Here is a 20,450-nt window from a genome sequence, read left to right as displayed (position 1 = left end):
TGAAAGGAAATACATAAAGCATTAAAGGCTAATTTTAGTAAGCAATAAATAACAGAATTTAGAAAGCAATGAAAAAAGACTGTAAAGAAAGCAATTAAACATAGATAGGGAAGCTGATTGGAAGAAGTTTTTAGACTTACTGCAATAGCATCCCCTCCAGGCGGTCAAGCTTGCCTGCACAATGCCATCAAAGACATTGTTCACCTCCTTGCCTCATCCTACTATATGTATGGAAAAAGAAGTAATCTGATTACTTCAGGAGTCATACCAGGTATGGAGAATGCGTTGCACATTCCTTGCATTCTCCGTAGATGTAGGTCTTGAAATTTCAGCGCTTAATCTGGTTATGATGTGCTCTTGCGCAAAAAATAAACCTGATCTCTGGGTCTGTTTAGAATTTCTGGATCACTTCAGTACTCATAAGCCGTTAGACTGCTCTTTGCGATAAACAACCAATACAAAGAGATCTATCCTGCAAAATACCAAAAACACACTCAAACAATAAACAGCTAACCAAGTCCCCGACAACGGCGCCATAAACATGTAATGCATGTAATTAAGATATCCCGTGATTGATGTCCTATGCTCGAAATGATGTGATACTACCACTAGATATGCGTTAATGATGGGTGTTTACGTAGTATGCCATGCATTGTCACAAGTTTCCTTACGATAGAACCAAGTGTAATTCCATCGTAAGTTTCTCGGTGTGATCCGAGGTCGAACACGGGGACTGGTTTAGGTTATTGTGGTATGTTCATGATATATGCGACCAGGTTTTCAATCTTTAAAAATGTGTTTGTATAGGTATATAAATTGCGATAAAATAAAGTAAATTGGTAAAGATGCGATAATAAAATGAAATACAATAAACCTAAGCTAGATGATACAAGATACAAGCTTCATGTACAAAATGTTGGGGTCAAGGCTGGCTGTGAAAGTTGTGCAAAGACGTGGAATGCGGCGACAAGTCTTATGAACAGAATAGAAAGAGAAAGACAAATAATATAAACAACAAAAGTTCTCAATTGCGTTAAAGCTACAAATGTTGTTCCGCTCTTCTCTTGACTTTCAGTGATCGGCCGAACGCCCACATGTCTGTGGTGAAACAAAGACTAATGTAATAAATGCAAGGTTGCTTCTATGTCTAGAAGTACTACTCACTTTAGTTAACGCATTCTTTTGACCTTCTCTCAATAGATGAAAATGGCATCTTCACTTCTGCTCTCATAGGTGAAGATGCTGTCTAGCATACCTTAGCTAAACGCATTTTATATCTTTAACACAGATTAAGTACTTGGTTAATTCATATTGCTTATCAGGGAATTAAGAAGACATCATGAAGAAAGTGATTGATGGGTGAACGAAAATAGACAGAAGATGGTAAATGAAAGCTATCAAAACATTTAATACGTCTATTAAGCATTTGATACATGGTGTGGAATGAAAAGATAAAGGAAACATGAAATAAACATTGAAAGAGATAGAACAGAATACAAACAAGTGCCAATGTCTTGGCACTTGATTCGATGGAGATCTGCTTGCCTGATAGGATGGATTTGATGGTAGGAAGAGCTTCCCTCTCAGGCTTGATCTATCGTAGAAGGATCTTTGCACAGAGCTTTCAATCAGTTGTTTGGCAGTTAGATCTTGAGATTCACCTCTCGGCCTTACTCGTCTTCTTCCCAGATTTCTTCACTCAAGCACTCAGCTCAGCCTTTTCTCTCAACAATTTTGCAGCATTTACCCGTATCTTGAGTAGCATACTTTTTCTCTGAAATCAATGGGGTATTTATAGGTGCAGTCTTTTGACTCCAGCCTTGTGGTCCCCTTTTGGTTGTCATGGTAAATACCGAAGATGGAGGGATATTATTTCCTTCTATTATGCAATCAGACCGTCAATTCTGCACAATCGTTAGTTGTACACGTGTCTCAATCCTCCGCTTTTGCATTTTAGCTGCATCTTTTGAATCATGGATTCGCATGCGGTGTTGTTTTTTTTACCGTATGCGGTTGAAACACGGCTCTGGATCGACTATCGCATTGCGCCGTCATTGCGGTAATCGTCTCTTCATTGTTGATTGACGGGCACAATGTTACACCCCCTCCCAGGCCTTACACCCCTAAGATCGGGGAGGGAGTGCGAGAGTGATTATAACCCTTTCAAGAAATATTTGTACTAACTATTGTTTTCGATATTTATTATAATTACAATGGGTTTTACAACATTACCTATTTATCTATACAATGTAATCAATAGGTTTTCACTATCCACCTATTAATCTATACCACCATTTAAAGGTTACAATACTCCACCTATTTATCATATATATGCAATTTAATTGTCTTTTCAATACTCTTTAACACATGATCTGAGCCGTGCCCCGAGAGTTTTCGGTGGTGGGTGGTGGATTCTTTGTTGAATGCTCCGCTCCGCTACCTAGGGGGTTTAGGAAAACAATTTGAAAAGTGTGAGCTACTAGCCCAGTGAGTGGTTCTTTTAAAGATGAAAATCATTTTGAAAATCATCATTTTGGGAAACCATCACATGTTGGCACTCACACTGAACTTAAGTGCAATCAATGGCATAATCACACAGCTACTAATTTGAATTCCAACATCAACACATAGCAATAATACTCTATCATCAAACAACACCAATCACCGATGGAAACCTTCCTATGACCCCAATTCTCGCCAATGTGCACATCAACCATTTTATTTATCCCGCTAGCAATGCTTAGGTACTTGACCATATTTCCCACCGGTCGTCACCGACCGAAGCCGATCAATTTTTCCTGCCAAGCACCTTTTGTTAAGCATGCTAACCACATCTCGGGCATAATCGCAGTTTCCATAGTCATACACAAGCAATATCATGGCAACATCGTATTACCAAAGGATGTAGCTTGTATCCACAGATGCATATGTTCCAATATCAGAGTATAAAGCTAAGTGAATACTCATAATATGCATTTACTATCAACACTGTATAAACACACAATATGCAACATAACACTCATGATATATCGAACCTATAACGCTACAACACTCACACTATCTGTTAATTATCAAAGCTATAACACTCACACTATATGTTAATGATCAAAGCTATAACACTCACTATGTGTTAATGATCAAAGCTATAACACTCACACTATGTGTTAATGATCAAAGCTATAACACTCACAGTAAGCTTTCCCTCTTAGAAGGAAATTTGGGCAGCACCTTCCTCGAGCTTCTCTCTTTTAAACTCACAGAACTACCTTACTCTCTCCACACGACCATTACTACTGGAATTTGTTTGAGAATAAGTTTAATTCTTCAGCCAAAGCCTCTTATTTATAGTCATTTTCAACTATTCTCTATGTGACAACACATCCTACAAGTGGTCTCTTTTAAACTACTGGGGTTAACTGAGCTTTTGAGTTGTCTAATTTTAAGTTTGCCAACTAAAATTACTCCTATAGCATGTAATCTTGGTTGTGCATTTTAATCCCTAAGTTTCTGACTGAAATCTCCTTTTGCCACCTAAATTACTTAATTTTTTACTCAATTATCAAAAATATCAAAGATCGCATTATATTCCTTAAAACACAGCATTCTGTCCAAATCTCGCACTCTCCACTCTCTCTCTCTCCAACTTTCTCGCTCATTTGGCTCTCGGCAGTGTCGCTCTTTCCATTTTCTTGCTAAGGATCTCACTTTCTCCAGCCTTCTCGCTAGCTTGGATCTCGGCAGTGTTACTCTCTCCCATTCTCTCGCTCAACCAGTCTCGCTCTCTCCCATTCTCTCGCTCAGCAGTCTCGCTTTCTCTCCCATTCTCTTGCTCAACTAATCTCGCTCTCTCCCATCCTCTCGCTCAACTGATCTCGCTCTCTCTCCCATCCTTTCGTTCAATCAATCTCGCTCTCACTCTAATGTCGCTCTCGCTCTCTCCATTCCCTCCAACTTCCTCCAATCTCGCTAGTGGTCACCCTCACTGCTTGCGACACATGGATTCCACTTTTCTTTTTAATTTTTAACTTACCCCATACACTGATAAATTTTCACCTCCCAATCTCCCAATGAACAGTCTCCGTACCAAAGGTATCCAAATTCTTCCCACCTTTAAATTATTAATTTCAGCCTCCCAAGCCTTCCAATGAACAATTTACAAACAAAAAGTTATCTAATTTCCTTTGTCCCCCGAATTCGCTAGCTTCCAACTCCCTTATTAATCTTCCCCGATTTTGCTTACTTATTCATAACTATATGTTCTATTGTTGGATAATTATTAATAAATTCCTTAATTTATCACATTTCCCCCCCAAATTCCACCTAACTTCCTCTTAATTTAATTTATATTTTTCATTATATTTTCCTTTATTTTCAGTATTTTATTTTTCCCTTCTTTCTGAGTTAGGGTTAGGGTTTTACACGCAATGTGACGGAGATGCATTGATCAGTTTCTCGTGAGCCTTGAGCACAAACGGTGACTTGGTCTCCTGCAAAACAGAGTAAAATCTGGCTTGTCTTCCATCTTTATGGTGTTAATGGGTGTAATTGCAAACATTTATAATTATTGTAATACTAGGCTAATTTTCATACAATCGGTGCATATTTACTAAATTTTGGCCACAATATCTAGGCAAGGTGGCATAAATAACTTGTATTTCTACAAGTTATCAATGGACTACCGCAAGCTGAATGTGGCCACAAAGAAATATCATTTCCCTCTACCATTCATCGACCAAATGCTAGAGCGTCTAGCTGGGAATGATTTTTACTGCTTCTTGGATGGTTATTTCGGGTGCAACCAAATTATAATAGCTCTAGAAGATCAAGACAAGACCACATTCACCTGCCCATATGGGACCTTCGCTTTTCGCCGTATACCATTTGGCCTCTACAATGTGCCAAGCACGTTCCAAAGGTGCAAGATGGCCATCTTTTCAGATTATCTTGAGGACTCTATTGAAATCTTTACGGACGACTTCTCTGTTTATGGGAATACTTATGAAGTCTGTCTAGTGTAACGCTAAAATATGTCTTTTACTTACAGCATGCGAAAAAATATGAATATGGATGAATGAATAACAAGCTCATGTTGCCATAAACTTGATGACGTAAGGATGGAAATGGAATGTGGATGCTGTGTTATGCATTACTACTTCTAGATATATGTGTTGTTAACTATATGATTGTAGTATGCTATGGAGTAATGCGTTGTCACAAGTTTCCTTGCGCTGAAACCAAGTATAATTCCAACATAAGTTTCTCAGAGTAATCCAAGGTCAAACACAGGGATTGTTTTCGTTAATGTGTTACTTTCGTGGTATATGCGACCGATTTTAAAATTAATAAAAGATTTGGTTTGTACATGAATTTAAATTGCGATAAACATAAATTGCATTGATAAAATAAAAGTGCGATAAAAGTAAAGTCCTAAACTATTATGATACAAGATACAAGATTCATGATACCTGATACTGAGTTCGAGACTGACTGTGAAGTTATACAAAGGACCGTGGTATGCAATGGCAAGTCTTTATGTATGAATCAGAAATAGAAAGAATAATTAGTAAAAACATCGTAAGTTTGTTAACTGTGTTAAAGACGTAACTAAGGTTCTACTTTCCCTTGGCGTACATTTTTCGGTGATCAGCCGAGTTCCCATATCTCTATGGTGAAATCGGGATGAATGTGATGAACGCAAGGTTGCTTCCATCTCTGAAAGTACTTCTCGCTTTAGTTAACGAATTCTTCCAACCCTCTTTCGATAGGCGGAATGGCATCTTTACTTCTGCTCTCACAGGTGAAGATGCCATCTAGCATGCTTTAGCTAAACATAATTATTTCCTTAACACAGATTAACTTACTTGCTTTATTATTATTAATTACCCAAGGAATTAAGAAAACATCATGGAGAAAGTGAATCATGGATGAACGGAAATAGACAGAGAGATGATAATGGAAATGATCATAACAATTAATACTAAGATTAAGCATCTGATATGTGGTGTGAATGATAGAGTAAAGAAGATGAGTACAAGTGATGAAAATGAGATAGAAACAAATATAGAAGAGTGTCAACGTCTTGACACGGATCTGGACGAAGGTTTTGCTTACCGGCGTGTGGAATGGATGAAGAGAAGAGCTTCCCTCTCAGGCTTGCTCGTTTGGTAGAAGTGACCTTTGTATATAGCTTCAACAGCGAGGATTGAAAGGATTCTTTGCCCGGAGACTCACCTCTCGGCTTTGTCTCTTGATTATCCCGGATATGCTCTGATCAGGCGCTCAGACCAGTTTCTCTCTCAGATTAGTATATACATGTCTCCCTGTATCGAGTATATTTTTCAATGGAATTGCAGAAGCTATTTATAGGCGAAGCTTTGACTCTTTGCAGTGTGGTCCCCACTTTATTGTTAAGGCAATTGCTGAAATGGTAGAGTGAATATTCCTTCTGTTACACAATCAATCCCATCAGAAATGCATAACTAAAAGCTATACACGCATTAGAATCCTCCGCAATTGCATTGCTCTTTACATCTTCGATCGTTTGCCTGCATGCAGTGTTATTTTTTATTACCGCATGCGGTTGAAATTGCGGGATCGCAAAGCTCTTGATCGATTGTCGCATGCATCGTCATTGCGTTGATCGTCTCTTCATTATTGATTGACGGGCGCAATACGACGTAGATGCACTGTTTAGTTTATCTTTGAGCTATGAACGCATGCGGTGACTTGATTTCCTGCAAAACAGAATTGAAACATTCTTTTCTACCATCGCAATGGTGTCAGTGGGTGTATTGACGACAATTTATAATTCTCGCATTTCTTAGCCAATTTCAATACTATCGATGCAACTTTTCTTTCTTTTGGCCGCAATATCTAAATGAAACAATATAAATAACTTGTATTTCTACAAGTTATCATCTAGCCAACTTGGAGAAGATACTGAAGAGATGCGAAGAGACGAGTCAGGTGCTTAACCGGGAAAAATGTCATTTCATGGTGAAGGAGGGCATAGTGTTGGGACACAAGGTTTCCTGAGATGGGTTGGAGGTGGATAAAGGAAAAATCCAAGCAATTGAAAAACTTCCAACCCCAGAAGGCATGAAGGATGTACGAAGCTTCTTGGGGCATGCTGGATTCTTCAGATGTTTTGTTAAAGACTTTTCTAAAATAGCACGACCACTGAGTGCGTTATTAGAGGTTGATAGAAAATTTGAGTTTGTCAACAACTACCTCAACACATTCAGAGTTTTGAAAGATGCGATGATTACCGCACCCGTATTGATTGTGCTGGATTGGACACTTCCTTTTGAAATAATGTGCAATGCAAGTGGGTATGCGATGGGAGCAGCTTTAGCGAAAAAGAGAAAAACAGTCTTGTATCCTATTGCATATGCGAGTAAAACATTAAATCCTGCTCAGACTAATTATACCACCACAGAGAAAGAGCTTCTGGCGATAATTTTTGCGTTGGGAAAATTTCGAGCATATCTGTTGGGAACAAGGGTACACATCCATACTGATCATTCGACAATAAAGTACTTAATGACAAAGAAGGACGCAAAACCGAGGTTGATCAGATAGGTCGTCCTCCTTCAAGAATTTGATATAGAAATAATTGACCGGAAGGGGACAAAGAATCAAGTTGCGGATCACTTGTCTAGACTGGAAAATCCTGAGGTTGATCACAATGAGTCTAAAGTGAGTGTCGTATTCCCGGATGAGCAGCTGTTCCATATAGAAGAATTGTCCTGGTATGCAGACATAGTCAATTTTTTGGTTTGCGAGCAATTTCCTGAAGATTACACCTACCACCAACAGAAGAAGCTAAAAAATGAATGCAGACATTATTATTTGGATGAGCCGAATCTGTATAAAAGAGGTGCAAATCAGATTTTTCGATTATGAGTACCAAATGCTACTCAATAATGCATATTATCACAATGCCACGACTCACCATATGGTGGGCACTTTGGAGGGCAGTGCACCGTAGCCAAAGTCTTATAGAGTGGATTTTTTTGGCCTATATTGTTTAAGGATGCGGCTGACTACGCAATGAGATGTGATCGGTGCCAACACATAGGTAACATTTCATGGAAAAATGCAATGCCAATGAACACCATCTTGAAGTTTGAATTGTTCGACGTATCGGGGATTGATTTCATGGGACCATTTCCCCCTTCGAATGGTAAACATTACATTTTATTAGCCGTCGATTATGTCTCCAAGTGGGTAGAGGCAATAGCATGCACTGCAAGTGATGCGGCGGTAGTCTCCCAATTTCTGAAGAAATAGATTTTCACTTGTTTTGGCACTCCCCATGCCATCATAAGTGATGAAGGATTCCACTTTGACAACCGTAATATCAAGGAGCTGCTACGCAAATATAACATTCTCCACAAAGTGGCCACGGCATACCAGGTCAGGTCGAGGTGTCCAATCAAGAAATTAAGCTGATACTTGAGAAGGTATTAAGGCCTTAACGAACAGATTGGGCAACAAAGCTTGATGATGCGTTATGGGCATACCAGACTGCATTTAAAATACCAATAGTTATGTCCCCATATGCGTTGGTATTTGGTAAGGCATTTCATTTGCCTTTGGAGCTGGAATATAAGGCATTGTGGGCAGTAAAGAAGCTGAACTTTGATTTGAAGAAGGCAGGAGAAGCGCAAAAAACACAATTGGTCGAGCTAGAAGAATGGAGGATTAACGCATATGAAAATGCGAAGATTTACAAAGAGCGCACCAAGCACTGGCATGACAAACGCATATGCGGTAAGAACCTCCAAGTTGAGCAAAAGGTCTTACTCTTCAACTCATGACTACGGCTCTTCCTGGAAAAATTAAAATCAAGCTAGTCTGGACCCTTCATTATTAAAGAAATATTCCCACATGGTGCGGTAGAGCTGATCACTGAGAATGGAAGTTGTCCATTAAAGGTTAATGGACAGCAAGTTAAGGCATATTGCGGAGGTGATTTTTGTAACGATAAAAATTAATTCCTTATTATGTATGCACTATGATGATAGATAATGTGCCGGCAACGGCGCCATAAACTTGTAACGATATATTTTTTTTATCTTTATCTTTAACTTTAAGCATGTGGAAAAATATGAATATGAAATGCTATATACGCTCAAGTTCTTGTGATAAAGACATTTTTATGCGATACTACATTCTAATAATATGCGTTGTTAATGAGTTGCTCGTAGTATACGATGAAGTAGTGCATGTCACAAGTTTCCTTGTGCTGAAACCAAGTATAATTCCAATGCAAGTTTCTCAGAATTATCCGAGGTCAAACATAGGGATTGTTTTCGTTAATGCGTTACTTATGTGATACATGCGACCGGTTTTTAATATGAATAAAGAATGGTGATTTATACAGGAATATAAATTGTGATGAAATAAAAATGTGTTAATGAAGTAAAATCCTAAACTAATATGATACAAGATACAAGATACATGATACATGATACTGAGGTCGAGAACTGACTGTGAAGTTGTACAAAGAATCGATGTATGAGATGGCAAGTCTTTATGAATGAAGTAGAAAGAGAAAGAGTAAATAGTAAATACATCGCAAGTTTGTCAATTGCGTTAAAGACACAACTAAGGTTCCGCTTTCCCTTGGTGTACACCTCTCGGTGATCGGCCGCGTCCCCATATCTCTATGGTGAAACAGGGATGAACGTAACAAACACAAGGTTGTTTCCATCTCTGGAAATACTTCTTGCTTTAGTTAACGCATTCTTCCAACCTTCCCTCGATAGGCGGAATAACATCTTCACTTCTGCTCTCACAGGTGAAGATGCCATCGACCATGTTTTAGCTAAACTTAATTATTTCCTTAGCACAAATTAACTAACTCGCTTAATTCTTGCTATTTACTCAGGGGATTAAGAACACATCATGGAGAAAATGGGTTATGGATACAGAGAGATGATAATGGTGACTATCATAACATTTAATTCTAAAATTAAGCATTTGATACATGTTGTGAATGAAAGATTAGAGAAGATGAATACATATGATGACATAGAGATTAGAAACAAATACGAAAAGAGTGTCAACGTCTTGACATAAATCTCGAACGGAGATTGTGCTTGCCGGCATGTGGAAGTGGTGGAGAGGAAAGCTTCCTTCTCAGGTTTGCTTTCCCAATAGAATTGACCTTCGCACAAAGCTTCAACTACGGGAATTGGAAGGATTCTCTGCTCGGAGACTCACCTCTCGGCCTTGTCTCGTGGTTCTCCCGGATCTACTCTAGACAGACACTTCTGACCAGCCTCTCTCTCAGAATCAGTATATGCACGTCTCTATATATACATGTATGTACCAGTATCTGTATCTGTATATCTATCAGCGAATTTGAAGAAGCTATTTATAGGCGAGGCCTTGGCTCTTTGAATTTGTGGTCCCCACTATATAGTTATGGTAATTCCTGAAATGGCGGAATGGAAAATTCCTTCTGTTATGCAATCAACCCGTAAAAAATGCACAACTAAAAGCTGTACACTCATCAGAATCTTCCGTAAATGCGTTGCTCTTCATATCTTCGATCGATTGCCGCATGTGGTGTTGTTTTTTATTACCGCATGCAGTTGAAATTGCATTGATCGCTAAAGCTCTTGATTGATTGTCGCATGCGCCGTCATTGCGTTATCATTTTTTCGTTCTTGATTGATGGGCGCAATGCAACGTAGATGCGTTGTTCATTTCGTCTTTGAGCCATGAACGCATGCGGTGACTTATTTCCTGCAAAACAGAAGCTGAAAAATTCTATTCTACCATCGCAATGGTGTTAGCGGGTGTATTGACAACATTTCATAATTTTCGCATTTCTTAGCCAATTTCTATACTAATGACGCAACTTTTCTTTCTTTTAGCCGTAATATCTAAATAAAACAGTATAAATAACTTGTATTTCTACAAGTTATCACACCCCCAAATTTAGATATATGCTTGTCTTTAAGCATATCTTCAACTAAGGCAATATCATTCAATTCTCACCCTAACTTTGCGTCGATTGGTTGCTCCGAATGCTCCACCTAGGCAACATTACTTAACAATGCAATTTCCTTCTATCCTTTAATAATTCATAAACATGCTCTACTTTATTCTTTTATACAACAAATCTCTACGCAAAAATTCCCTTCTTGTTTTGAAAAGAATGTTTACCTCTTCTTGCAAAAACAACTTAGTGCGTCTGTATGCGGTGGTCTAGTTTGCGTCATTTTTTTTTAGAGATTGTTGATCATGGTTACACCCTTTGTTTTGGCTTGCTCCCACGGGTGTCATGCGAACATCCAACTACGATTTTGTGCCAATCTCAACTTCAACTCTTGATTTTCAGCTAAGTTTAACTTTTGCTTGTCAGAGGAGTTGTGTCTTATATTCTTATTTTTCTGTTTTTTTCTGTTTTTTCTTTCTTTTCATATTGCGTCGTTCTTGGAAACCCACCTTCGTTTTCGTTTGCTCCCACGGGTGTCATGCGAACATCCAACTATGAGTAGGTTTGACTTAACTCTTATCAGGTTGGGATTTTTTTTTTAATTTCCCTTGCGTTGACATTGGAGTTGGTATGAATTTTTTTTTTTATGATGAACGCATTTTGCCAATGATAACCGCATCTGCTTGATCGCATTTGCTCAGACCTTCCCCACCCCCAAATTTAGAGATGCGCAAGGTCCTCATTGCATTGTTTTGGACAGAATAGACAAACACTTCAAAATTTTGAAAAGAAGGTTTGAGCAAAGTCTTAAAGGATAAAAGGTAAAGTAGTGCTATTGCTACGAATTATCTAAGTGTTAGTCAGAAAATACAAAGTGTGGGAAATGTTGCTAAGGGTATGCATATAATTCATCATGGCAGCGCAATGAATAACGCAAAATAAAAGATAAAGAACATCGCAATAATTGACACAGGACGATAACTAAGAGGCTAACGCATACGGAAAGAATAGCTACTCAGTTGTTTTAAACTTAACGAAGTATACAAAGAATTACAAATATTACAATACAAAATCTTAGTATGTACAAAGAATCAAGAAATAGCTTCTATATATAAAAATAATGAAATGAATCTTTTGTATTTGATACAGACGAGTGCATGGTGAATGATTAATGCCATGCATCCATTAATGCAAATGCATATTTGCAGAGGATGGGCAACAATGCATGTATCAGCACAACACACCCCTCAACTCAGCGCATTTCTGAAGGACGGGAGCACTGTATTTCTACTGGCGCAACACTGCCTCGACATAGTGCGTTTTTGCCAAAGACGGGCAAAAAATACATACGTGCGCAACACACCCCTCAGTGCAATGCATTTGGGTAGGATGGACGTAAGGTGTATCTTGTCAGTGCAAGATGCACCCATCATCGCAATGCATACCAGTTTTTAATTTTCTTTTTAATAACGCAAGTCGACAAGACTTTGTGGTGTTCATTTTCATTCACAAAGCTTTAAAAACCACGCAACTAATGAAGAAAAGTAAGGAACTTAAACAAAGCATGAAAATAACGCAATTGAATTAAACCAAAGGTAAACTTATAAAGCAGTAAAGACTATTCTAATAAACAGTAAATAACGCAATGCAGAAAATCGTAAAGGAAAGCTGTAAAGAAAGCGATTAAACATAGAGAAGTTTTTCAGAATTACCACAATAGCATCCCCGCAAGCAGTCAATCTTGCTTGCCTAAGTCGATGGTCTCAATACGTCGTTCCACATTGCCCCCGTAGTAGGGCTTAATTCGTTGATCGTTGACTTTAAATGTGTTTCTTCCATTTTCAGTTGTCAGTTCCACTGCACTGTGGGGAAAGATACTCTTGATGTGGAATGGCCCAAACCAGAGAGGGCCGATGTCACACCCCACCCCAGACCACCCTCTTAGCCTAGGAAAGGGTATGACTACATCAGTTATCAACCTTGTGGCTGACACTTATTGCCTAATAACTCTTATGGAATAACTCTGATACCAAAATATAACTTAAGTACAGCGGAATGCCTTTAGGCCCATAATTTATTAATTTAGAAACATAACATATTTAGTGTCATTACAACATTAGATTTACAAGTCCCAATGCCCACGAACCCTAGTCTCTATATGAACAACAGTAACATGTGTATAATATTAACAGTAACCACCTAACAGACGGGTTAAAAATCTCTTTATCCTTTAGTGGTAGAGTAGATGCAAAGCTATCTTCAAAGGATTTGACTGCTACATGTGGGGGGGGGGGGGGGAATGAAAAAATTTGAAAACGGGGTGAGCTTACGCCCAGTGAGTGACTTAAGAAAGATAATTGATTCTCATGCAAAATCTCAATAAAGAGTTTAACTAAAATATAAGCTTCTACAGTACTTGTACTGCAGTATAAACATTTTCCAAGCATAGAACATATAAGGCTGTTTTAATCATAAAACAGTAAAACTATTTCTCAGTTGAGGATAACTCTACTGTGGGTAAAAACAATCCCAACACCAACTACTAGTTGAGAGAGAACCCTTTTGCTCAATCTCTGACTCTACCTACGTGCATGTGGCCATACTAAGTATCGTTATACCTTAGGCGGATAGATACCTTCTCAAACGTCCTTCAGTACCAATAGATACCTTCTCAAATGTCCTTCAGTATCTAGTTAGGCGGATATCTTCTCAAATGTCCTTCGATATCGCGTTTTAAGTAAAACTAGTCATAAATGACTTTCTCTTTAAAGCATGTAAAGTATAACACTTATAAAAACATGGCTTTAAAGGTACTAACGCATGCTGCACATATTAATAGCTTTTTAACAAACTTCTCACTCATGCATGCGTTTAAAACATAATTCATAGCTTGCTTGGAAATCACTTTGTAAACTAGTTGGCATGGGAATATTCTTCTTTAAAACATACTTTCTATAACACGTTGTAATCAAACATTTAAGCAAATTTTTTAGTCAAAACGTTTTAGCCACTCACCTTGATTTCTTAGGAGGTTTTCACTCTAGTAGTTCCCTTTTCTACCTCGGGCTTCCTTTTCACCCCTAGAATTAAGATTCAAATTTCAGCTCAAATTACTCACAGTTCTAAATTTTATTTTGAGATACTTCCTTCTACAAACATGTTCTAAAATGTCTCCGGAAGCTTACCCTAAAATTTGAGCTCATAAATTCTCATGGTTTGGCCGGAATCATAGAATCTTTAAGACTGGCTCAAACTGATCCGACAGCCTGACCCTTCTATCTTCTTTTTAGTTTCCAGCTCGATCCCTTTGATATTTTCTTCCGAACACCCTACCCTGAAAAATAGACTTTCAGAGCTTTCAGGTGGCTTTGGAATCACTCTAAACGCACGAGTAAATTGGGAGAACTTCTCGTCCCAAGTTGATATGTCCTCCTCAGACCTCACTGTCCAAGGCGTATTCTATGTCTAACGCATGGATTTGGCTCCAACGAAAGGTTTGCTCCACTCTCCCACTCTTTTACGGAATTTCTGAGTTGTGATCTAAAAAATGAAGTCTCTTGGCTCTATTTATAGGCGTCCAAACCTTCTTCGGAGTTGACACCACCTACTTGGCTGCATGGCCAAGTATCTCCTTCTCATCCCATCCACGCAATGTTGTGGTCATCGGAAGCTAAGTGTCTTCTTCCCATGTTGCCAACGCATGGGCCTCCAATCTGATGCCACCACCTCAAATTATTAAGGTTTAAGGCTTTCTTCCCAAGAAGACACATGGTTTTGATGATGTTATCCTGATGATTTCATCCTTGTATGCGTCCAACTCTTGGTTGCACAACGCCTAGTCCATAAGAAATGCATAGCCTCTACTCAACGCATAGCAAGCAAATTCACTATCATGAAAATTCAACTTAGCCATCGCAAGGAGCTAACCATCACCAACGCATAGGGAGACCATCCATTCTTGACGCATGGCTCACTCGCACGGCTTGCTTGGCATGGGTGAATGGTGCTGGCCACCAACGCATAAGCTAGCCGCTCGACGCATGAGCGTGCTTAGCCGCATGGGTTGCACGCGGTGCCTTGATGCTTGGTTGGCTGCTTAGGCGCATGGGCGTGCGGCGTGTGCTAGCTATTGCTCGCTCACTCGGTTGCATGGGCGCATGGCATGGGTTACGCGCTTGGTTGCATGGCAAGGCACCTCAACGCACGGCATGGCTGCTCAGTAGGGTGCTCACCACATGGGCGTGGCCACTCGACAGTGCGCTCAACGCATAGGCGTGGCTGCTTGGCAGTGCACTCAACGCACGGGTGTATCCACTCGATGCATGCGTCTGGCCGGGGTTGCTCGACGCATGGCCTGGGCGCTGGCCGAGGCTGCTCGATGCATGGCTGTCTTTCCATGCATGCCTCGCCCACCCGTGTGCCTTCCAACGCATCATCTCCTTTTTCCTTCTTCAGCCGTATGCCTTCACCAACAACTCTTCCAAAGCATCAATACCACTTTAACACACAAAATTCTATACTTGGCCAAATTTCCAAAATTTTCCCCAAAAGTTAACCTTCCAAATTTCCTCTTTTCTTCTAATTTCCACTCCTTTCTCTACCATTTCACCCTAGTTTCCACATCAACCTACTCATCACACTAATCTCAATAGGGAACATACTCAAGTAGAGAAATTGGGATTCGGGGTTCACAGCCGACGCCTATGGAAGTGGGAACATCTTTAGAATTGAATAGAGATTACAGTGTAAAAGCCTCAATCAGCAAGGAATTTCTACCAGGCTCTTTACCTTTAACTTCCATTATCATTTTGTACTCCACTCATTTATCGAAATGGAATCTATTTCTCTATATCTGTTCACTCTCTGTTATTTACGCACGAGTAGCTAAATTAGTTGAATGGGTTGAGAAGCATTTAGCTAGCACAACTAAGGAATCTTCATGCTATGCGATTATCTTGTATTATGTATGCTTCATTCGTCCATTAGAGATACTTGGGTGGGTAGTCTAAGGACAGGATCTAGACTTGGGAAGGTCAGGTTAGAATCTTGGCTCGGGAATGTCAGATTAGAATGTATAATCAAGAGATAGGAGCTCAGGAATGAGCACTATTTGTTATCAACGCATCGCATGCATCCTAGATATAGGATATGATTGTATGCGTTCACCTTGCTTTTATACATCTTGCATCATCGATAGGACAAGAGTAGAGACTTAGGGATAAGCTCTATGGATACTTTTGTATTCAACACATGCATCCTAGACTTAGAAGCATCACATTTGCATTGGAAAATGACTTGCTGTGCATGGTGGTAGCATGATCGCATAGTCTGATGCATTCCCAAGTAACGTTAACTAAAGATCTTCTCAACCCATTCATCGCATACTCAGTGCATCTATCACACAACTGACTTTTCTCAAATCCGTCGCATTTTGTTTATTTTCTCATTAACGCAATCAACAACAAACCAACAATTTATTTATTTGGTTACCGCAAAGCTTTCTTAAAAAATTACCAACGCAACCTTTTTTCACAAGTCCCTTGTTCGACCCTGGACTTACCAGGAAACTCAGTGGAATTTACACTTGGATTCCGCTAAGGAAACTTGAGTGCACAATGCAATGTCATTAACGCATACCATCCACATTTTTTTGGCGCCGTTGCCGGGGACTTCGGCAAAATAGAGTGCTAATGATAGTTTTTTTTATTTCTTTGCAGACTCTCAATCTCTGGTGAACTACGACCTGGAGATTGAGAGAATGTTTAGAAGGAGATTGAGAGACAGCCAACAGCAACCACAATCAGATAAAGAAGAGATGGCAAGAGCCTAGAAATGGAGCACCAAATGATAATAATGTCATGGTGAATCCAATTGATAACTTGTAAAAATACAAGTTATCCTTGCTCTTAAGTTAGAACAATTAGAGTTTTTAATGATAAAATCTCCTCATTTTTAATAGAAACGCATGGATTTACTTAAACAATAGCAATTTCATGTAAAAAAAGTTCTAACACTAAAAAAATCGCAGCACTAACGCACTACTTTGTAGGATTTCAATGCAAGAACTGACAATAACGCATTAGACAAGTGCCGCAGGAAATGCGCTAACGCATGAGCCATGCGCCGGAGGGAATTCAACGCATAGAAGATTCGTTAGATTAAACCACTTGCAAGCATGGGCACCTGCAATAGGCGGCATCTGAAAAGCTTCCAGCAACAGGCGGCATCTGAAAAGCTTCCAGAGGTCAGGCGGCCAACCAGGACATGGAATTTAATGCTGACCAGGGCATGGACTTAAATGCAGCCCATCCTCCAAGTGGACGAGACCAACGCCTATAAATACTTGAAGACGCTCCAGAATTAACAGTTCAACAATTAGAAGCTCCATACTTTCTGTAAATTTGTAGACTTAGTTTTAGTTTGTACAAGTCATGCCAAGGTGTAAGACGATCGAAGGAGCTGAGAACCACCACCACCGCCGGCCAGGGAGTGGAGAAAGTTGTTCTTGAGAAAGATACTCTGTCCTCGGCTCTTTAAAGTGGCTGTATTCTTTGGCTTGACTAAGTTTCTCTCTTAATATCATTTTCATTTCATTTTGATTGAATATAGTTCTTTGTAAAGACTCATTGATCCTTTATAAAATTCATATATTTGATCATCACTTTTGCTATTGTTTATCTTCTGTTTATGTTGAAAGCATTAGTACTTCATGCATAATTCTATTCCAACGCCTAAACCAACTTAACAACTTGGTGAAAGCTTTTTTATTTAGTTGTTCGAAAGAATAGCTAACCCGCATTAAGTAGAACGCCTAGTACAACTAGAGATAGACTTACTGGTGTTTCTTGCATTCTAAGTTAGACGCATGCACCCTAGAGATAGGCTTGTATGTTATTCGCATTAAGAAGTGTTGAATGATGTCTAACGCATGAACAGAAAGATAAGCAACCCATCCCATTTTATCCACATTACATTAGTTGTGTGCAATTTTCTTTAACGGGCGTGTCCACCTACTTAAGTACCATTTTCACATGATCCTTCATTTTCCACTCAACTCTTTTGTATTGTCTTGAACGAGCATAGCATGTTAGTGTAAATAATACACCTTTCACATTTATTTAAGAAAAACCTCCTACTGCAAGTACAACGCATAATCTGTGTTAGTGAAACTGAATCCCTGTGATCCACCCTGGACTTTCCAGGAACCTAGATTAGATTTATACTTAGGTTTAATCTAGGAAAACTTGAACGGTATTATAAGGAGTCGTGTGCCTTCTATGCAAAATACTAATGCCCCAACGCGTTGCATTCATTTAAAAACATCAAGGCAGAACGCAGCACTTAGACTTTATTCATCCAATCTATTTTACTTTATACACTCTTAAAGCATCTCACGATAGCAAGCGAACAAGTTTTTGGCACCATTTCCGGGGACTTCAGCAACAAGAACTAACTAGAAATTCCGTTTGTATTTGTTGTAGGGACACTTCAATTAAGGGAAGTATTACAAGCTACGCCTAAGCTTGTGAACGTGTATGAACAAGGAGAACACTCCTAAGTTCAGATACGACCCTGAGATTGAACGGACCTTCTAGCGTAGGAATCGATCCAACCGTCGTCGAAGGTTGAGACAATAGTTACTCAGACAGTAAGAAAAGGAAAGAGCAATGGCGGAAGAACAATAAAATCAGCAACTAGCTCAACAACTGGCTCACGTTGCACAGAACCCAATCCTGATGGCAAACAACAGCACGCGTCCTATGACAGAATACGCCTAGCCTGTACTATATGATTTCTCTCCATGAATCATATATCCGACCCCTGATGGAACCAGGTTTGAAATGAAATCTGTTATGCTCCAAATGCTCCAGACTGTTGGGCAATTTGGAGGTAGCTGTGGCGAAGATCCTAATGCCCATATGAAGCGTTTCCTGGAAACGTGCAATTCCTTTATGATTTCTGGAATCACACCGGAGGCAATCAGGCTCTTCTTGTTTCCCTATTCTTTGCGAGACGACGCAAAGCAATGGGTGAGTTCATTAGAGCGTGGGGAAATCACCACATGGGAAAAGTTGGTGGAAAAGTTTATGCAGAAATACTTCCCACCTACCACCAACGCAAGGAGGCATCGGGAAATCATGAACTTTGAATAGGAAGACACTGAGACCTTGAGTGCTGCATGGGAGCATTTCAAGGGCTTGGTCAAGAACTGCCCGAACCACAGACTACCTTTGACTATTCAGATAGAGACATTTTATGGCGGACTAAATAGGGCGTCATAGATGGCAGCAGATGCAGTAGCAGCCGGAGGACTGATGGACAAATCCTATACTAAAGCTAAAGAAATATTAGATCGTATTACCAAACATAACATGGAGTGGGTAGATGACACATACGATGGAAGAAATGACAGGAGAAGAAGATCTCAGAACATTAACTCTATTGATGCCAACGTGATAGCCACGCTCTCCGCTCAAGTGGCTACCATGACCAGCCTTCTACAGAACATAACGCTAGGTAATGCATCAAACCAGTAGAAGGTGAATCAAGTGGAGGCGTTTGGGCAACCCATGGTAACCTGTGTGGGATGCGGAGATTTTCACTCATATGCTGAGTGTCCTCAAAATCCTCAATCAGTATGTTTCATCAAGAATAACCCATTTTCTAATACTTATAATCCTGGATGGAGAAACCATCGATATTTTCTTGGACAGGAGGAAATCAGCAAGAGTACCACCCAGGCGCAAGCCATCAACAAAGGAATGGACCGCCGCCTGTCTTTCAACAAACACATCAATAACATCAACAACCCTTCAATAGAGGTAGCCACACATCGAGTTCTGGAACTCCGCTGAACAACCTATTGAAGGAATACATAGTCCAGAACGACGCAATGCTGAAGAGCCAGGCGTCATCAATCAGAAACCTGGAACTCCAGGTGGGGTAGATTGCAAGCGAGTTGAAAAGCAGGCAGCCAGGCGTTCTACCTAGCAATATGGAGACACCTGGGAATAATAACGGGAAAGAACAATGTCACACAGTGACGTTGCGGAGTGGAAGAGCCCTTGTAGAAAGAAAGATGAATCCAAGAAACAATAGTCCTTCGAAAGAACGCATTACATGTTGAACGGATCAGGAAGAGAAAACGCCGGAATATACAAGCCATTCGAAAACTAGCACATCTAATGTGGGAAAGCAGGAAGTGCCTCTGAACACACCATTCCCCAAGCGTCTGATGAAGAAGAATGATGAACACCAGTTCAAGCGCTTTCTCGAGCTCCTAAAGCAGCTACACATCAACATTCCACTCATAGAAGCTTTGGAGCAGACGCCAACATATGTAAAGTTTTTTAAGGACATTTTGACGAAAAAGAGAAAAGTCAGTGAGAAAAAAGTAATAGCACTAACATAGGAATGCAACGCGTTAGTAAGCAAAAAGCTACCACAGAAGCAGAAGGACCCAGGGAGCTTCACAGTTTCTTGTTCAATTGGAGGA

At 39.7% G+C, this 20,450-nt stretch overlaps 1 protein-coding gene across 1 annotated transcript; it reads left to right on the top strand.

Moving 5' to 3' along the window:
* The first annotated feature begins 4,670 nt into the window (after window positions 1–4,670).
* Window positions 4,671–19,107, top strand: LOC120073512. Its single transcript, XM_039026353.1, has 2 exons — window positions 4,671–4,915; window positions 18,789–19,107. The coding sequence occupies exons 1-2, from the start codon at window positions 4,671–4,673 to the stop codon at window positions 19,105–19,107; spliced, it is 564 nt and encodes a 187-aa protein (XP_038882281.1).
* Window positions 19,108–20,450: the final 1,343 nt, after the last annotated feature.

Source organism: Benincasa hispida, chromosome 3 (assembly GCF_009727055.1).
Source record: "Benincasa hispida cultivar B227 chromosome 3, ASM972705v1, whole genome shotgun sequence".
Lineage (NCBI taxonomy): Eukaryota > Viridiplantae > Streptophyta > Magnoliopsida > Cucurbitales > Cucurbitaceae > Benincasa > Benincasa hispida.
Note: the sequence above shows the minus strand (reverse complement) of the source record. Positions and strands in the feature narration are given on the sequence as shown.

What these genes read in the sequence shown, in the direction of transcription:
- LOC120073512 (XM_039026353.1), top strand. Translation starts at nt 4,671, where the DNA reads ATGGACTACCGCAAGCTGAATGTGGCCACAAAGAAATATCATTTCCCT. An exon ending in GTGCCAAGCACGTTCCAAAG is followed by an intron (nt 4,916 to 18,788) that starts GTGCAAGATGGC and finishes TGATGGAACCAG; the next exon opens with GTTTGAAATGAAATCTGTTA.